The 19,427-nt window shown below is 41.4% G+C and overlaps 1 protein-coding gene across 1 annotated transcript in view; it reads right to left on the bottom strand.

Moving 5' to 3' along the window:
• PTPRG (protein tyrosine phosphatase receptor type G) overlaps positions 1-19,427 on the bottom strand; it is a 427,945-nt gene that overhangs the window by 112,646 nt on the left and 295,872 nt on the right. The window contains exon 6 of the mRNA XM_080382926.1: positions 3,985-4,051. Coding sequence (XP_080239052.1) covers positions 3,985-4,051 — 67 coding nt within the window. The remainder of the gene's footprint in view (positions 1-3,984; positions 4,052-19,427) is intronic.

The following is a 19,427-nucleotide window of genomic DNA, read 5'->3' as shown; positions in this document are numbered from 1 at the left end:
CATCCTGCTAGGTACTCCTCTGAGATCTTGCTGAGGCATGTGGCAGACAAAAGCTTTAGTAGCCATTTTAATGCAAATCAACTGTCTAAGACATAACCTGGCCTTTCATGTTCCCCTATTCCCAGAAGGGCACAATCAATCTCTCTGAGGCCCTGGGAGCCTCCTCAGTCCTTGCACAAGAACAGCTCTGCCCTCCTGCTCCTCAGCATCATGAGGAAGGATGAGGAGCAGAGAGGGGCTCAGGGCTGGGCACCCAGCCGAGCACCTCAGCAGCACAATGGAGGCAGAAAAGTCTGATTTGCAGCACCACATGCAGTGGAAGTGCAGCCAGGCACTAGTGATTTTATTACTTTACCTAATGATCCAACTTCAAATAAGAATGTGCATCATGGCACCAGCACCCGCATTGCCGGAGACCTTCCCCATCAGCTTTCGTGGTGAGAAGAGCATTTGAAGAAGAGCTAAAAAAGAGCCCCAGCGGTCAGAGCTGGAAGCCACTGGCAAGTCAGCATCTGAAAATTCCTATCACACCTGCTGGTACTCCATCCCTTCTGCAGAGAGGGGGCTGCACGCTCCCAGCTGTCAGTCCCCAGCGGGCTCCGTGGCAGACGCACGCTTGCCGTGTGCTTTATGGCAGGGAAAGCAGGAGTGAGAATAGCAGGCACCTCGCTGGCGGGAGGTGTGACAAAATCCTTGGCAGAGCACAAAACTGAAAGCAATTTTAAAATCAGCAACAGGCATCTGACAGCTCTGAAAAGAGCCTCCTCGGCATTCGTGTGCCTTTACAATGCTCTGCGAGGGCAGATGCGGGAGCTGGGGAGTGTCGACGTGATGGGAACATGCTGTTCGGCAGGAAGATGCGGGGCAAACCCGAGAGCATTATCATTGATCCAAACATTGCGAGGCAGTTTGGTACATCACTGGTTTTCCTTCCAGCTAAGAAACTTTATATGGTTGCTCATGTAAAATTAAGCTTAATGTGGCATTAAGATTCTACAAAATTATGCCTGGAGAATGAGGAAACAAAGTGAACTCTGAGTAGCAACTGAGTCTGTATTGATTTTTATGTGTCCATTTCTCTATCATTGTTACTAAGCTGATGACACTGTGAAGGGCACAATTATTTATGTTCCATCAAATTAGTATGTAATTCAAATCCCTGACAAAACCTCAAGCAAAAATTGCTTTCACTTTCACAGAAAGTCCTCCTGACACTTCAGTTGTTCACTTATCGCTGGAAGGGCACTGTGAGAATCCAAGAATTTCACAGAAAAAATGAAAAGCTATACAAGAATGGTTAAAAACGAGCTCACTACTCACCAGTACCACCCCCGCATATAGCTGAGGGTCACTGTGTGTGTCACCATTATGGGGACAGACCAGTGTGGGTGCCCTACACAGCACGGTGCAGAGCGCAGCCCTCATACAGGACCAAGCCTTCTAGTATCACCACAAGGCAAACGAAGATACAAGGGTGATGCTGTGATGATGTTTGTGTGGGTGAGCAATTTCCTCTTTGACAACTGAATAATTGAGAGGAAGGAGTGACTGTCCAGCATGACTCAGGAAGGATGCTCTGCCAGTTGGAGGGAGAGGGACACGGAAAACCAGGGAAATCTTACTTAAATAGGCATGTTGAGATGAAGCACGTGAGAGGAGCAAAGCTGAGGGGCTGGTGATCACTCCAGCCAGCAGACAATATACAAACGTGGTCTAGAGTAAAAGCAAGCTAGTTATCTCAACAGTCAGATGTGTTCTTGGTTTCTAATATTATAGGCGACTTTGTATTGTGATGACCACCTAAAACCAACATGGGCATGAAAGTGTTATAAAATGCAAAGAAATTTAAGGTTTCAATTTTGCCTTTCTCCAGCTTCTTTTGTTGGATATCCCTGCTTGATCCTACCACTCTATCCAACAAGCACAAGAGTTTTCCACTGTATTTCAGCCAAAAAGTCCACGTTGCCTTAGGGTTCCAGTTGAATGCAAATGGAAGGCAGGAAGAACCTTTTCAGATAAATTCATAAAAATGTGCTTGTGTAAGATGTAAGTAAATTACACCAAGAAAAGAAATGAGTGTCTGGAATAAAAGCTCACATCTTTACTATTATTCCATATAATAACATTAAAAGAGAGATATGATGTGAGAATTCTTCACTGAAGCGTTCCATCAATGTTTAAGAGAACAATTTCTTTGAACTACTTTGCAGGAGGAAATTCCCTTCCTCTAGCCGCCAAAAGAACCTTAGAAAAGGCCTTTAATCAGGGCCTTTGAAACAGGAAGGAAAGCGAGATTTTCCTCTTTTTCTTCCTTAATGTTTTGAAAAGGAAACAAGCTATTGAAATATATCAAGTGATTTCCTTTACTTGAAACACTACCAGCCTTCTGTGCATTGTGAGCAAAACAAAAATAAATGCCTTTTATCCACCCAGATTTTGCTGTGGGTAGGCAGCACCAAGACAGACTAATCATTATGTGGTCAGGCAATCACAACCTTGGGACCGTGTCACATCCTACCGAAACAATTATTTTGGGGAATGGAATAACACACTTAGGAGACGCCGGTGTGATTATCCACTAGTGGCTATTTTGGCTGCAGCAGCGAGGAGCAAGAGAGGGAGCAGAATAAAAAGCACTGTCATGCTTGCAGGGGGTAGAGAGTCTTGAAATAGAAGGCAGGTAGAAAACAAAGCTAGAAAAAGATCCTGGTCCAGTTAGATGGCAGCCTGACTTCCTTGTCAAATTGCATAGCCACTGAAAAATCCTTGCAGACCAAGTGGTCCTCACTTTATTTTTGCTAGCCTGTTTTGTTCCCCAGTGGGTGGTAGATAATAACGTCTATTTTTGTGGAAAACACCACAGTTTTTCAGCACAGTGTGTTTTTATTTCACAGCAGAACCCTGCGATTTATAAACAGCAAAACCTATGGAAAATTCTCTAAATGAAGGACTTTATGGTATGTTATCTTTTAACCCCTATGTTTAATTTTCTTTGGATTTACTGGTGTTCCCAGTTGCAATGTTAAATGACTCTGAAAGTAAAGCAATTAATACAAAATCCTATTTCTTTTAATCTAACACTGTCAACTAGTTTTAGGTTTGCAGTCAAGAGAAAAAAAAAAGTTTGTTAAGCTCTACAGCACTAGCTAATGTCTAAAGACAATCCTCAGAAAAGGTGCAAAGATGTTTTATCACAGCACTATAGATGGGACGGAGATTTATTATAGTACCTAGCTCCATTCCAGCAGATGCCATTTGAATTACAATGAGATTATTAAAACTTTACAAATCATTATATTAAAACCTGACAAGAGTACTTTGGGAACTGGAGCATCTTGATGTCACTGCTAATGATGCATTACCCATGATAAGGTTTCAGGAAAATTCCTAAGGAAAAATTGGTTATAAAAGTATTAAATATATTAATATTTATTTCAGTACCTGCTATAAGTTCAAGGATAATAGGTTTATATGCATCAGAACAGCTGAATGATCGTATTTATGTCAGTGTTAGAAAGATGTTCATCTGCTGCAAAGTTTAATTAATTTTCATAGATAGTTAATTTTCTGTTTCATTATCAGCTCCCTAAATTTGAAAGACAAATAATTTATAAACAAATAGAAACTTCAGAGAGGAGTATTTTTAGAGCAAACAGAAGATAAATAGCAGGACTGAAGCATCAACGCTGCCTTCGAAGTACTAATATGAATGATATATTGCAGTAGGTTTTGATTGATAACTTATGCATTCTAGAGCACTGACTGAAAAGAAACAAATCGTTTACTGTTAACCCCAAACCATTTTCAGGTAACAAATGACCTCGATCTTTACCAATCAAATAATGGCTGTGATGCCCTTAAACGTCAGTGAATGGGGAACATACAGGCTCGCTGCGTCCTTCCAGGGGTGACCTGGTCCCTTAAGGACAATATTCCTGCCCTTCTCCCCTTTCCAGCAAGAAGAAAGTTTAAGCAGGTACTTACCATGATGTACAACGCCCTTCAACCCATGGATAATGGGATCCAGTGCAGGATTGTCCCTCTGACTGACCTACATGCAAAGGATACAGGATTGGTTACATCTATTCTGTCATCAGGCAGAACAGTCTCAGCTTAATCTTCTAGAGAGAAAAAAAAAAAGATGTTATCTAACAAGCTGCTTAGTTCTCACATTCTCAATGGCTCCTCACCAAATGCCAAAGATACATGGTGTAATAAAATAAAGTAAGGAAGGTTAAATCAAAAGAAAGCGTCCTCTGAATTCATTAAAACATTAGCCATATTATCAGCCCAGCAAAGCCTAAAACCAGAGTGCTGAATTTTTCTCCATCTACGTCTGCTTTCACAGAGGAAAACTGCTGTGATAAACAGAAGTTATCTCAGACCAGTTCATCCCTTACTGATAGGGGAATAAATCTGGTGCTGCCACCGAAATCAGTGAAGCTGGACCTCTTTTAGCCGTAATGGAGTTAGGTCTTGGCATCTCTTTGCTATTCATATTTTTACACTTATTTAATTTAGTGTCACTTGGACAAGGGAGAGAGAAAAAAGCTTTGTGAGAGGATCTAGAAGAAATCTCTGATTTTTGATGATGTAATTGCTGGCACTGCCACACCAAAAACTCGTATCCTGCAGTATTTCTTCTATCACACAGCGATCACCCGTGTCCTCTGCAACGGTAAGACCTAGCACCAGAGAGAGGCGGCGAAGGCAGCAGGAGGGATTAACCCTGTTGAGCTCCACAACTTAGAAATTAAACCCATCACTTCAGTCACTTACTTGTAACACAGCCAAGGAATTTACAACCAATAATGCAATTTTTTTTTTAACCTTTTGCCTCCTTCAGAGGTATTAAAGGAATAACTCACAATTTCTGTGAACATGTTCTATTATTTAAGATACTTTCCAATTTACTTTTGGGAAATAAATACTGGCATGCACCTCATCCACATGGTCTATTTCTCTTTTTTTTTTTTTTGCCACTGGTCAGCATCAGAAGCCTGTGCCGTGTTGATCGTTTTTGGATGGACTGCTGCCAATGGCAAACAAATCGAATGCAAAAAGAGCTCCTCTGTACTTTATTGCCTGCCCATGACCTCAATGTCATCAGGGAAGACAAAGTTTAATCATTTTATGGCCACGCATTAACGTATGAGGAAAGGAGCGGAGATAAAAGAAGAAATCCATGAGACAGGACATCGCGCCCAGCAGGGAGCACACTGTTGCGTAAAGCACAGCACCAGCTTGGAGTGCACTCTTAGGAAAAGGACATCATTGATCACAGCACATCCAAAAAATGCTTTATTGTAAAAAAAATCACGACTTTTAATGGCCTGAGGAGAAAAATGGGACTCACTGCCCAAGTTTCAAAAGAACAAGCATGTCTCTTCTTGTCCTTCCTCCCCATGACTAATTAGGAATCTTAGAAACCTCATTATCTTCTTAGCTAACTGCATTGAAAAAAACCATAACAAGCCACCTTTCATTTTTGTGTTTATTGGGCCTTTTAACTACTCCACTGTGTTCAAGATGCATTTTCGTGCTCTTGTCTAGAGACAAAATTTTTTTTTTTGGTTTAGCATTTTAAATGGAAATTGAAGATCCCTTTCTCATCATGGTGCTCCAGAACTTACAATGATCAGGTAGGGCAAGATATGCAATAAAATTATGAAACTAGCAACAGCAGCTTTGAAATATATACAGCTTAGATGTTACTGGCAATAATATTATTAGCCCTGAAGGCTGTAAGCACTTTGAAGCGTGAACTTTTATATGCCCAAAGGGGTGTTCTGTACACTTTGGATTCTTTATAAATAGTAATCACAGTACACTGGACCCATTGACCCACTTTGTAGGCTCTGTCTGGCTTCTGCATATCACTGAAAATGCAGAGCTGTTGCTAGACACATTCCTGCATCTTTTCCATTTATTCAGATCTCTCCAAGCCATGGCTACCACTAAAAAAAAAAAAAAAAAAAAAAATCATTTAAAAAGCTACAAACAGTTTAATACAAGACTGCAAGAAAAACTTGCACTGGACTTGAACAATGTTTTATTTATTGCTGCCTAACTATAAGTGGTAAATAGTTTTATTTTGTTTGCTTTGTTTTTATTTCTGGTGACAGCTGCAATCAGTTTGAAGAAAGCAAATAGATGGAAAGAATCCTAAAGGTTAAAACTCTTCCTTTTGGGATTTTCTGTCAAAGTAGATCAATTCTTCACCTCAGCCTTGGCAGCGCCTCTTTAATCTGCTGAGGTGGTATGCCTATATAGATCCAGCTACGCAATCTTTTTGATAGCGTATTCTGCAAATGTGCTGTGTTCTTCAATAGCATGAGATCAAGAGTCACGTTCTTTCTTTGGAGGCTGGAAAGCAAATGCTCTGTGCATCTGTAATCTTGTTTTCTCCAAGGGTATGGGGACTGGTATCTCAAGTTTCTTTAAAAATCACATGCAAACATGTACCACTTGTGATGTCAGTTCAGACCTGTACAGCATAAAGTCTTACTTTGTTTCCAGATGCTTTTCTCCTTTTTCCTCATACTCACACACTGTTCTCCCAAACCTCACTACAACTGTTTCAGGATCATGGTAATACCATTAGAAAAGTGCCCAAAAGTTTTCTCATTTTGTGGAATGGTTCAGGCTTCAGAACAAAACTTTTCTTATGTTTTTTTTTTTTCAGGTTCTTAAAAAAAAACCCCACCCCACCTTGAATTTCCTCTCTATTTTTTTGCACTTCTCTGTATCCTTTTTCTGCCTGTGTTCACAGAGAAAAGGAGGTTTCTGAAACTCAAAATGTCAAGTTCTATCCCCATTGCTGTACATCTCTAGTTTAACTGGCCTGGAGCTACCATGCTGGTTGAGATCAGAGATTCACCCATACAAGAATCCTGTCTCTGACAACAACTGATACTTAAAAGAAAGGAAGGGCAAAAAAAAGCAGAATAATAAAAAGGACAAAAATCTGTAGAATAAGAAGTGTCCTTCTGACCTCCTTTATGATTCCATGTCATGAAACTTGAGCTTATATTCTTCTACAAACTGTTTTTATCTTTTTCTGTTATATCATCTGTATTACAACAGTGTGGTTTTTATTATCTTATGAATATATCCTGAAGGAAAACAGCAATGAATTCTTCAGATTGGCTTTACATGCCACATTTCTCATAATACCTTGGATGCAGAATTAGAGAAAGACCGTACATCTGTAACAGGGTCTTCAGCACTTAGGCTTCACCCAACACATGCCTGCCAAAGCTCTGCAAAGCTTTTTTTTTCCCAGTGAGACAAAAGCAATGAGTTTCCCTCTCCTCCTCCAAGAGGCTAGCACAGAAGACACATCATAAATGACAATTTCTCAAGCACACGAATGTCGCACACAAACACAAACCTGCTATGCTATGGTCTTGAGCATGCTGCACAGCAAGTATTAATGGACAGATGGAAAACCATCCTGAAATTGCCCTAAATACCCATGGTACCGCTACTACAAATGTTGTTTTCTGAACAAGATGCTTTTGCTCAAGACTGACTAACACTCTATAGGTCTGCAGTAAGCAAGATAAATAATACTTGTGTGCATCATTTATAATTGAAAAATGCCTGTAATCCTCTTCAGCAGAAATAAATAGGTAACTATCATGCTAAGCGCAAGGGAAAAATAAACACAGAGATATCATTAAGCAGTTTCCTGTGCTAACAGAGGGTAAATATGGGATGAACATGACATGAGGAAGCAAAATCTCTTTGTTTATCATACCCTGTGGGTGACTTCGATACCTGGTGTGCATGCCATTCTGAGTAGAAGCAATGGCTTGATGTTAATGCAATGTACAAAACAAGCATTGGCAATGTAGGAAAAGGTAATGCACAAGTGACCCCATTCTGGAGCATAAGACAGAGATGTTCTTCAAGTGAAGTCATGGTGGAAATCATTACTCTAGACAGGCTGCATTTACTTACAGCTCCTGCATGTAGTGCAGGGACTGAGAAATGATTCATTCCTTAGTGAACAACAAGGTTGATCAGTCACGAACTCTATTGACAACAGCGTTAACACCTTTCAGCAGCACAGCCTGCTGTCCCCTGGCTTGAAAATGCTGTTCCTGCAGCCCTACCCTCAGAGTCAATAGGGTAGCGGGCAGGTCAGGGAGCTAAGCACCTTCTCAGGATAACGTTATTAATACTCCAAAGAGGAAAGTTCCAGCAAAGGAGCAAAGCAGGAGCATGATGAGAGCAGAGACAGCACCACAGCCAGGCTGACCATGCTAGTACGGGCACCAAGTCACAGCATGTAAAAATAGATGTTAGCGGGCAAGGTACTACTCTGCTGAAAGTCCCTGTGTTACAGCAGTACTAAGCTCAGTGTCTCCTAATGAGTTAAAAACTCTAACCAGTTCTCATATTCTGTCATTAATTGTACACCAAGTAGCTGAAGCTCTGTTCATCTGATTGAGCTTTATAGGACAAACTCAGAACCTCCTGATGTCTCTGCTTTTACAAAAATCAGCAGAGTTGTAAAGTGTTAAAATTTACACCCCATGCTATATAATCTAAACCATATGCTAAAGTCATATATGTAGTCCAAGATCTGTCTGTCTGCTGGAAACCATTCTATAAAGCAAAAAAAAAAAAAAAAAAAAAAAAAAGTCTCAGGCAAAAATTTTGAGCTTACAATGCTTATTTTAGGAACAGTGACAAATAAAAGCAGAGGAACCCCCAAACATACATTGAAGCAGTTAGACCACCCAGCGACACCAGATCTTACCTCCAAGACCCCTGCCTAAAGGGCCAGACTTCTCCCATTTTCCACCGCTCTGGGCAGCCTCTCCAAAAGTCAGGTTATCTTCCCACCAGCCAACGTGAGAAGGGCTGGGGGAAGCACCACAAAGCTCTCTAATGATCACTGGTACTAACCACCTTGTGAAAAGTAGGTGAATATTAATAGCTTAAGAAGCTCAGGAGTAAGGAATACAATTCTCTTTTAAAAATATGCTTACATAGATCTGCTGTATTGGAGAAAAGGGTGTGGGGAGAAAAGAACAGAAGAAAAACCACCTATTCGGGGTGATACAAAATACAAATTTATCTTTCATTTCCACCTTAAAAAAATATCTGGCATTTAGACTTATTAAACTGTCATAAATTTGCAGCAACTGCTTTCAAGCTCATTAAATGGGCTCACAGACAGTATTGCAAAGCATCTCAAAACGAAGGAGAATGCCATAGTCGGCTATATTGAAAGGCGAAATGACATGCATTTTGTGCAAGTCAGAGGAAAATGAATGGCAACAATTTTGCGATACGGTACCTGAGCCTTTCCCCTCCGAATAGTGATATAATTTACTTTTCTCTCCCACTGCAACATTTGGCCCTTGACTTGGAAACTAAATCTTCAATCTATCAAGCCTTACCCATCTGCTAAGTAAAATGGCCAAGACAATCTGCATGCCTTGAATTCGATATAGCCAGCTGCTCCCAGAGTGCTGTGGCATTAACATCCAAAGACCATTCTCTTGTGCTGTAAAGGACAGTGTCTGCCAAGGATGAATGACTACACACTTAACCGTGGCAGCTGAAGCCAGTGACAATGGCTGACACAGAGAGACGCCAATGTGTCAAATTCTACTTTCAATTACAACGGTGAAAGTCAGGGGTAATATTCCCCCAACCGTATGCCTTCAGCTCCCATTCAGCTTGCGGTTAAGATCTACAGCTCACCAGCCAAATACTCAAGTCTCCAAACACTCTGTACAAACAACTAAGACGAAAAAGAAAACTATTATAAATTAAGTAGGTTGCAGAGATTAAATTGTCCTGTAGGGTTTCAGGACAATCAACATGGTTAAGCAATTTATTCTCTTATCAGCTCAGTACTGTTGGACAGATGCCAGTCCTGAGTCTCTATGGGAAAGGACCTGATTTTCACCGCTTTAGAATAGAAATGAGAATTCCATTAATGCAAACGTTATGCCACGCTATGTATTTTAACATCACAGCAACAAGATTTCAAAGAATCCAAGATAATCACAGACAAAAGAAACATACTTTTCTCAGCGAAGTACATGGCATATTGCTTGTGAAACTCTTCAAATCCATATTTTTTGGGCCAAATTATTTTAGAGATAACTAACAGCATGGGTAGGTCCTACTCCTAACCCTTCGGAACAATGATGCATTAACCCTGCATCGCTCTGCAGCACTGCGAAAGGATATACATCCTGGCTTTGTGGTATGCAGCCTTTTGCTCTGCACAAAGTCCATTGTCTCCCCTCTCTCTTCTCTCCCTTTTGAAGTCTACATTGTAAAATCTGGTTGTGGATAAATATCTCATTTCTTAAACATTTCTGAATAAAAGGGAGTGAAAGATTTCAGCAGAATCTGGAATGTGGATGAATAGATGGGAAAATTTTACATGTGCTTTGCCTTGAAAAACAATAGGAAATATTTATTTGGACCTTTTCAGGAGAACTGATGGGTGAGAAGGGATACTGGTCGACACTACAGCACATTGAGCAATCTGTGAAGGCAAGCAAATGCCTACAGAGCTCTCATCACAATGATAAGCTAGATTTGGTGCTGTGAATTTTTCACCTTCACAAGCACTAAATGATCCAAGAATGATGCATTCCTGCTCCTCCACAGATGATATTTTCTTCCATCTCCCCCATATATGCTATAATTGCACATCTCCTTTATAAGTCGATGCAAAAGGACAAATCTGGCCAAGAGCCTGCAGCCTGACAGAGGTGAGCTGGGAGACAGAAAGCATTTGCTGTATAATGAATGGACTGCCCAAAGTAAGTATCCTGCAGAATATATTTTAAGGGAAAACAAGAAATGGAAACAGCCCCCTTAATACTTCAAGTTGCTGCTCATGTGGAAAATCAGAGAGAATAACAGGTACCCAGGCAAGATGTGACACTGAAGCTTATGCTGGCACATGCACTATTTCACATAGATACTTCCATGACCTTTGATTTTTTCAAAATGTGCATTAGAGCTGAGTTCGCCTTTACCTATGGCAACTGTTTTCAGGTTCAGTGGTTTGAAGGCAAATTCTGTTAAGTTAAATCTGGGGTTTGGCCTTCAGGTGTTAATAATCCCATTATGAATGAAAATATACAGAAGTCATGAGGTGCATATGTAAGCAGAGGGGGTGTTCCTAAACTTATCATTCACTATGTTGTTTGAAGGGGGGGGAGGGGAAGTTAATCAGTCTTCCAATGATTATTTTAAATAGCGTAATGGGTGTGCATTGATCCTTCTAGCTAATTCCACTTTGAATAATGCATCATTCTGACTGAAAGCTTGCTAGTGATCTATTAACTTCATATTTCATCACAGCTTTGGAAGGTACCTACAGTGAGATATTAACTAGCAGTGCCAAAGAGGAAGCTGCACTTTTTCCTTTTTTTCTTTTTCGTTTTTTCTTTTTTTTTGTGGTTTTTTTTTTGGGTTTTTTTGTTTTGTTTGTTTTAAAAAAAAAGAGGAGTCCAAAATAGTTTCAAAAGCTATTGAACTGACATTGAGGTCAGGCCTTCTGGCTGTTCCTCATCTTTGGTTGAGTGCAATGCAGCTGCTTGCAACCACAGCTCCTCTCAGCCTTAGCTCACCCCCTCCATTGCTTTGTATCTGCCGTCTCTGGACCTCAGGTAGTTACAGACACCCTGGGACAAGGATGGGTCAAACTAAGTTATAGATCACAACTTCCACTTTCATTATGTCTAGTAGGGATGCCTGAAGATACAAGAAGCATAGTCACTTTTACACCAAAATTTGTCTGAAACAGCAGTATCATAAAAAGAGCAAAGGGACAGCACAGGCTACATCAGAACATACAACAGAATTTGCACCAGCGTGTTGCAAGGCAACGTGCTAATATAAGGGGCTGTCTCAAAAAAAGCAAGAGCATGAAACTCAGAGGTAGAATTAAGTACTGCTTAATAACTCAGCTCAGAGTACGTTGTGTTTGTGCACACTGAATTTCTTTGTTAGTGAATAGAAACATTGATCGAGTATTGTACAGATGCTGGCAGCTGACTGATCAGCTCACCAGGCTGAGGAAGACTTTGCAGCCTTCCCCCTGCAGCATTACCTCTATTCACTATCACAAGATTTGCAACCACCAGGATGGTAAGAAACAGCCAACAATGTATTTTCCTTTCTTTTTGTAAGCCACTTGTTTGCCTGAACTTTGACTCATTCCATTGATACGGTAGGCATTAATTTCCCCAAAGTATCCTTGCCCTTTGAAAGCATGATACAGCTAATTTACTGCAAGTGAATAGTATATTTAATTAACAAATCATTGGAAGATCTTAATACGCATATATCTGAGGAAAACCAAAAGTTATCTGCAGCCCAAAAGCGCAATCTGATTAGTAGCAATAAAATATCTAAGATACAAAACTCTGTAAAAGACAAAAATGTAATTGCAACACAGAGGAGAGACAGCTTCAGTGGCAGATTCTCAAAGCTGGGAAAGCTTGATTGATAGACTTTACCATCTGCAGCTGCGCAAAAAAAAAAAGGCTAGAGTAGCTGCAAGTTTATTTAAAGCAATTTTGGTGCACTGAGCCTACTTGTTCTCCTTTGAGAAAATAATATGATTTCTTCATAGAGCATGTAGTCTACTTATTTAAGCAGCAGTGTGCAAGATCTCTCAATCCTACCAGCAGTTCAGCTGGAAAAATGACACACCAGGGGGTAACATTTTATCAGGATGGAGGCTATTTTATAAAAACTGCCATCAGTTATAAACTGTTCTCACCATCTGAGTTTAAAAAAAAAAAAGAAAAAAAAGAAGGGAAAAAAAAAAAAAGGAGTTGGGTCTCTTTTAGAGTTTCCACAATCTGCTCAATTTACAGGAGTTTTTAGGCAAGAATAACCATTGTGACCTAAGTAGGGAGGAAAATGAATTGGTGTAATGAAAAAAATATAACAAGCACTACAACCAGATCATCCTACAGCACCCACTCTTTGATATACAGCTTCACACATTTGGAGAGGCTAAACTCAAAACTGTGAAACCAAGAATGGAAGTTAGCTTTCAATTTCTTCTGCTCCTGGCTTGAATTTGGTACAAACATGTGCAACTGAGAAAAAAAAAAAAAGTTCTTCTTTTTTAAAAATAAAACAATGAAATCTGATGGCTAAACAAGAAAATGGGCTAGGCAAAATGCAAAGGGTGGAAGGGAACAACTCAGATGGGCACCTGGAACCCCAGCATTTTGCAGGGGTTTATAATTTAATTGCTCCAGCTAAGCTGGCCTAGGATGCAGCAGAGATTTCCAGCCTTTTCTTTCTCTTCCATCCAACACAAAGGATTTTGGTGAGAGAGGTCACAGCAATCACCCCTTTAAAATGAAGAAAAGCAGTCATCTCAGCTTCCCAACATCTTTCATTCATTCTGTATGAAAAATCCTCATTTTTTTCCCTCCCAGCACTGCCCTCGGCTCACTTCCCCACAACAGCAGTGGCTCCCTCCAGCCCGCCAGTGCGAGATGACTCAAGCCGGCATCTATGAGTCACAAATACAAAGGATGCAGAAATGTCAAGTAAGTTACACAGCCACTTCCCCAACGACAACCACACCTCACCTCACAATTAAATTAGAGATCCAATGAAAACAAATTATTGTAGGGCAGAGGTTTTTTTTCTCTCTTACTTGGAAACATCAAACTCCAAAGTAGTTTGCTTGCCATTCCTTTTACCTCATTTTTAAGGACATTGACGTGAACTCATCTACCGAAACTGCTGCAGGAATTTTTGCTACAGCAAATTCCCCATGTGTAATGTAGCAGCCATGGGTCAGGAGGGCTCTCCGGCTTCCAGGCATCGTTGTGGTACAAGAACCCACTGTTAGACCAGTGGTGTTCATTAACAGCTTTCTGGCACAAAAGGATGAGTCTGTCAACTAAGATACATTTTTGTATTTGTAATTCTCTTTCAAGCAAGTTCTTCCATCTTCACTTATCCTTCTTAAATTTTGAGTGTCATTTAAGTTCTTGCAGGTGTGTGCAGCTCTGCAAAACGCCATGAACCTGTGCAGTTCAGTGCTCATGGTACCTAAGGCAGAAAGCGCCATCTAATCCTCAGAGCTTCCTCACGTCTGCCTCCGTTCTCATTTCTGAGTTGCCTCCCTCTTCCATCGCCCACCTGCCACCTCCTCCTCGCTCTCTCTTCCCACCCAGTGAGCTGTTTCTGTCTCCTCCAACGCTACAGCATCCTCTCTTCCCAAACCATTCCACATACCCCTCGCACACCCTTGCACGACTCTGCCACCTCCTCCTCTCCACCCCCGGCCTCCTGCATCACCACAGAAGTCCCTGTGCCCTCCCACCCCCACCCAGATGTCCTTCATAGAGACAAGGGAAAGAAGTAGCCTCAGCTAGTGAGGGTGGCAAGTGGCCTTATCCAAGGGAGACTTGGATGCCAGCAGACAGGGTGCCAAGGACACCAGCTGCAGGACTGCCCAGGACTCCAGAGCTCATGGGCATGAAGTGCAGGTGCACCAAGAGCCACATCCCTCAGCCAGGCTGGGTACCAGCAGCAGGGCAGCCACAGCAGTAGTGCTCCAAGAAGCAGGTGCGATGAGGCAGTCCTTATCTCAGTCTCCTTCAAGCCACTGAATTAAAAACGGCAGGATGTGGCCTGCAATTTTTTTAGCTGCTTCTAAGCTACTCAAGTTCCTGCAGCAATAACAGTAGAGCTCAAACCCCCCCCCCCCATTTCACCTGGTGTAACACTATGCGCAACAGTGAGGATCATATGTCAAGCTGTTTATTTTTCACTCAGTTAGAATGACCCAACAACTCACTCAGTTCCTTACAAAACCCTTTCAACAAGTATCATGGCTTGTGTTTAGAGGAAATGGGGAAATTATCGTACAGAAAAAAAACCACTTAGAACATAAGTGCATTAAAAGCCTGGGAAACATTCAGTTTGTGGCAGCAGTTTCTTCCTCTTGAAATACAAAGAAATACAAAAACTAACATGACATGTATGCTTGTTTCAAGATGTTCTACATTTCAGCAGTGGCACAGTGAATGCTATCCAATCACTATGAGTACTTAACTTAAAGCCACAGAACTTCTCAGGATGCTTTAGCCTTCATGCCTCTGCTCCACAGGTTTCTTACATTTTTCCGGTGCTCCTGTGGAGCATGACCCATCTGTGGAGGGGGTTTTCAAGCTCTGGCTCTGGTCAGGAAGCCCTCCTCCTACACAGGATCTAACTTCAAAATTACCAGAATCTCAACATCGCAGGGAAAAGTAGGAGAAAAGAAATAAAATGCAACTGAATACGATTTAAAACAAAACTTAAAACATGGTTGGAACAAAAGGTGCTCTTTGAACAAGTCTAGTCTGACCCAGAGCAGTGAAGACACTTCCTGCAGGTGGGTGTACACAGGAATGCTCTCAGGAAGGGTCTTCCATCTTCTGTCCTCTCACACACTCTCTGAATCTGCTTGCCAGCGAACCTGCCTATTAATTTGAGGTGTTTACCTCCTCCTTTTTCACTTCTTTTCACACCCCAGTGCTTTAACTCCTAAGTGTCCACAGATCATGTATGCTGGTTATGATCCTATCACCGACACCGTGGCCAGTCAGCTGGAGCATCCAGGCTCCAGGCACATGCTTTGCCACAACCTCGGTTTTGGTAACCACCTCTAGAAAAGTTTATTATCTCTCCTCTCAAAAGCCTGGCAGGCTGCATGGTCCTTTGATGTCACCACGCTCATATGACCACATGCAACTGATACTGCAGCCTGCATTGGGCTTTTCCCTGCCAAAAGCTTGAGCTGGTCTGGAGCAAGGTAAAAAGCCAATACTCTGTCAGGGCAATCCTCAGAGGGCTGTCGCAAAGGGACATGTTTGCTGCCAGGCTGCACAGGCAATTCTTCCCAAAATACCTGGGACCCAACATAGTCTGAATTCCAGCCCAGCTGTAACGCGCAAACAAGGAGCACTGCACTGGTGGCTGCTGTGAGGATGAGAGGCTTTCCAGAGCTAACAGCAGCGAGCACCGGTGCTCAAAAGCTGGATGCCGTAGCATCCCATGTTCTCTGCAGACTGGCCTGTAACCCCTGCATACTGGTAGGATGCACCTGCATCTGCAGCTCAGCTCTGCAGATTTCAGGTGGGGGGGAGCAAACATTTTAATATATGGCATGATAAGGAAGGCATAAAAAATTCTTCTATTTTTAGGGGTAAGACACTAGTTATATGCCTCAGATGCAATGCAAGCAGTAATGAAGGAAGAAAGAGGATACTTCCTAAGAGGTAGGCATAGCCTGGGCACTTACAACATATATGCAGCATTAAAAAAAATTGCTTCTGACACAAGAACAGCTGACAGAGATAATCTCCATAGCTCAGCATGAATTTATATAGCCTTTCAGCAACTCTATTAGACAGGTGTGGTAGCAGCCAGCTGTACTGCATGCACAGACCAAGTTTCTCTGAAACCTGAGGGCCCATATGGCCCTGCAGCACACCGAGGTGGTACCACCTGCCCAGGCATCACCCCCCTCTCCCACCACCATCTGTCCACAGAGAGGTATCGGTATCGACCTGAGGGCTAGTGCAATGCTGGTCTAGATAACAAGCGAGTTCAGACTCACAAATGATGGGTGTTTCCATCCACAACCCAGGGACCACCAAACAGCTCTACCCAGACAGGTTTAAAAGCCAGCTTTACTTCTGGCCTTGAATTCTCTGCCCAAGTTATGAGAAGAGACAAGTCTAGCCATAAGGTGGGGTGGGCTGTGTGCTATTAGAGAAGGTAAGCTTATTAGCTGAAATATAATAAATCTCCATAGATATCTGGAATAGCAGAAGGCAACAGTTTGCTTACCCATATCACTGGTAATGAGTTGGCAAGAGGACAGCATTCCAAAACATAAACCTAAAGCTTAATTTGACTGGTATGCACTTTGGGAGAGTACTTGGGGAGAGTAACAAGTCTGGGTCACCTCAGATGGGGAACTATCTGTCTGCTCATGTCTCCCACAAAATGCAGCAGGATATAAAAGCATGTGTTTTTTAGCGGTTTAGAGTACAAAATCCAGGGAAAAAAGAACTTTGAAAAGTGATTGATGTAGTCTAATCATGTTTCACACAAGAACATTTTGAATTACGTTAGATGTTTTTATAGGATCTAGATATGATAAAGACTGTTTGCCAGGTGGCAAGGTAGGTAAGGGGGAAGGAAGGTATAAGGAAATAATTTTATGTTGACTGCTTCTAAAACACAGCCATGTGCATAAAGTGATGAAAACCACAGACAAAGTACACACAAAAAAATAACTAGTTTAGCTGTTAGGGTTATGGAGCTTTGCTTTCTAATCAATGCTTACTCATATAGCTGTTTTTAAACATTGATCTGGTAGCATGATCCTGAGGGAAAAATGAATATCAAAAGGGGCGATTTAATTCAATCATCCTGATTCCTGCATAACATGAACCTGTTTCTTCAAAAGCCCAGAAAGCAGTAACTTAAGTGAAGCTTACAGATCAGCTAATATATTTACAGCCTTAAAATAACATGAGACACACTACAAAACACATTGAGATCCAAAGTTAATCTCTTTCAGCAATATTCTTGCTGCAAGTAAAGATGAATTTTACAGTAAAAAATCCATTTTATCAGGAGCAAGACTGAGCTTTCTAATAACCAAGCTACTTTCTAACGTGGTACATCATTTTACTCATAAAGAACAGTTTGCCAAATCTCCAGTTCGGCGTCATTTGATACAGTACAGATGCTGTGAAACCAATACCTTCTTTCAGAAAGTCTCTTTACTCTTGAAAATGACTACATTACGATGCATTTTTGATGGTACAGTTACAATCAGCAGCTAAATACTTTTCTCATGGTCTCAGCCAGGCGGCTTTTCTTTGGCTTCTCAGTGCTCCCAGAGCTGTGAAACAGTTGCAAACACTGTAAGTTCATAGGAAAAATCCTGCTCCATCTTGCAAGCCTCTGAAAAATCACTATTCAGAGATGCTGTGAACAGATTCATGCAATCTTTATTTAACACATATTTCAATTTTCGGCACAGAATAACATGGTGACTGGCATTCTTGACTCTCATCTATCTCCAGTAGAGCTTAATGTGCATAAAAGCACATCCCAACTTCTTTGCTGCTTTTGTTCAGGGAACTCTGATGCAAACACACCTGAGCTTAAAACAAAGGGAGGTTTAATATTACTCAAACTGGGACCATTTAGCTAATTTCAGAATCATCATCTCAGTTGGATTATTTAGCTAATTTCAGAATCATCATCTTAGTTGGATTATCGTGCTTTTCAGTGAATCTTAGATATAGAAGACACGTCTGAAAGCTACTAAAATTACGCTGTAAAAGGGTTCCCAAGTTTACACACTCCCATCTCCACTCTATGGACTTGAAGATTTCTGATTTAGATTCACGGGTGGCAAAACATCAGATACAAGGATTGCTCTGGGCAAGCTGCCATCTCGGCTGCAGAATTATTTTGGGGGGCAATATGCCATCAGCATTATCAGTTAAGCCATCAGCCATACATACAAATGTCTGCCTCTGTACAAAGATACAAAGAAAGGGACCAGACTAGGCTCTGATTTACTTTCATTGCCTGCCTTTGACCTCTGGAAAGAAAACCACCGGCTCAGAAAACCCTCAATAATCACCTCTCCCACAGTTGTCCTGCAGCACAGAAACTACAAATGACAAAACCCAGCAACAACTCAACCCTCCGGCAGCAATCTGTAACACTGGATTTACAATAATTTAGGATAGATTATAATTAAATTACCGAGGGATATTTTCCTGCATGCTTGCTCTGCACCATGTGTAACTTTTCAGAATTATACAGTAATATACAGGAAACCACACGTATCGTTGGCAATAACTGGGGTGGTGCTTACAGGGACACGCCAACCCAACACCAATCCGTGCTGTCCCCGAAAGGGGTGGGCAGCACCCTCTGCTCCCAACTGCTCCCCTTCCCTCCCTTGCATACTTCCACGCTTTCACATCACGTACATTCTGGGATAAACATACTGACATTTCAGCCAGACCCGTTCAGTGACTGGGCTAAGGATGGATGAGGTGGGCAGCGCGGACGAAGGCAGGATTTGCATTACTACGTAGCCACCTCACTGATCATATAAAAGTGACACGTTCCATTTATTTGTACAATCTGAGCCCTAAGTGATTCTTACATCTCGCAGCAACCTATTAACAAAAAAGAGACTCTGTGAATGGAGTATCTGGGTAAACACTTCAAACAAATACATAAATTATGCATAGTCGGTATACTTTTTCTACCTTAGGGATCAAACTGAAACAAGACTAAAGAATTATGTTTTATTTGTATTAAAAATGTATTAGCTGCTGTCCGAGAAGGTTTTCTAGAACATTTGGTATGCTACC

This window comes from Falco punctatus (assembly GCF_963210335.1).
Source record: "Falco punctatus genome assembly, chromosome: 4".
NCBI classification, from domain to species: Eukaryota; Metazoa; Chordata; class Aves; order Falconiformes; family Falconidae; genus Falco; species Falco punctatus.
This window is presented reverse-complemented; position numbering and strand designations above follow the sequence as displayed.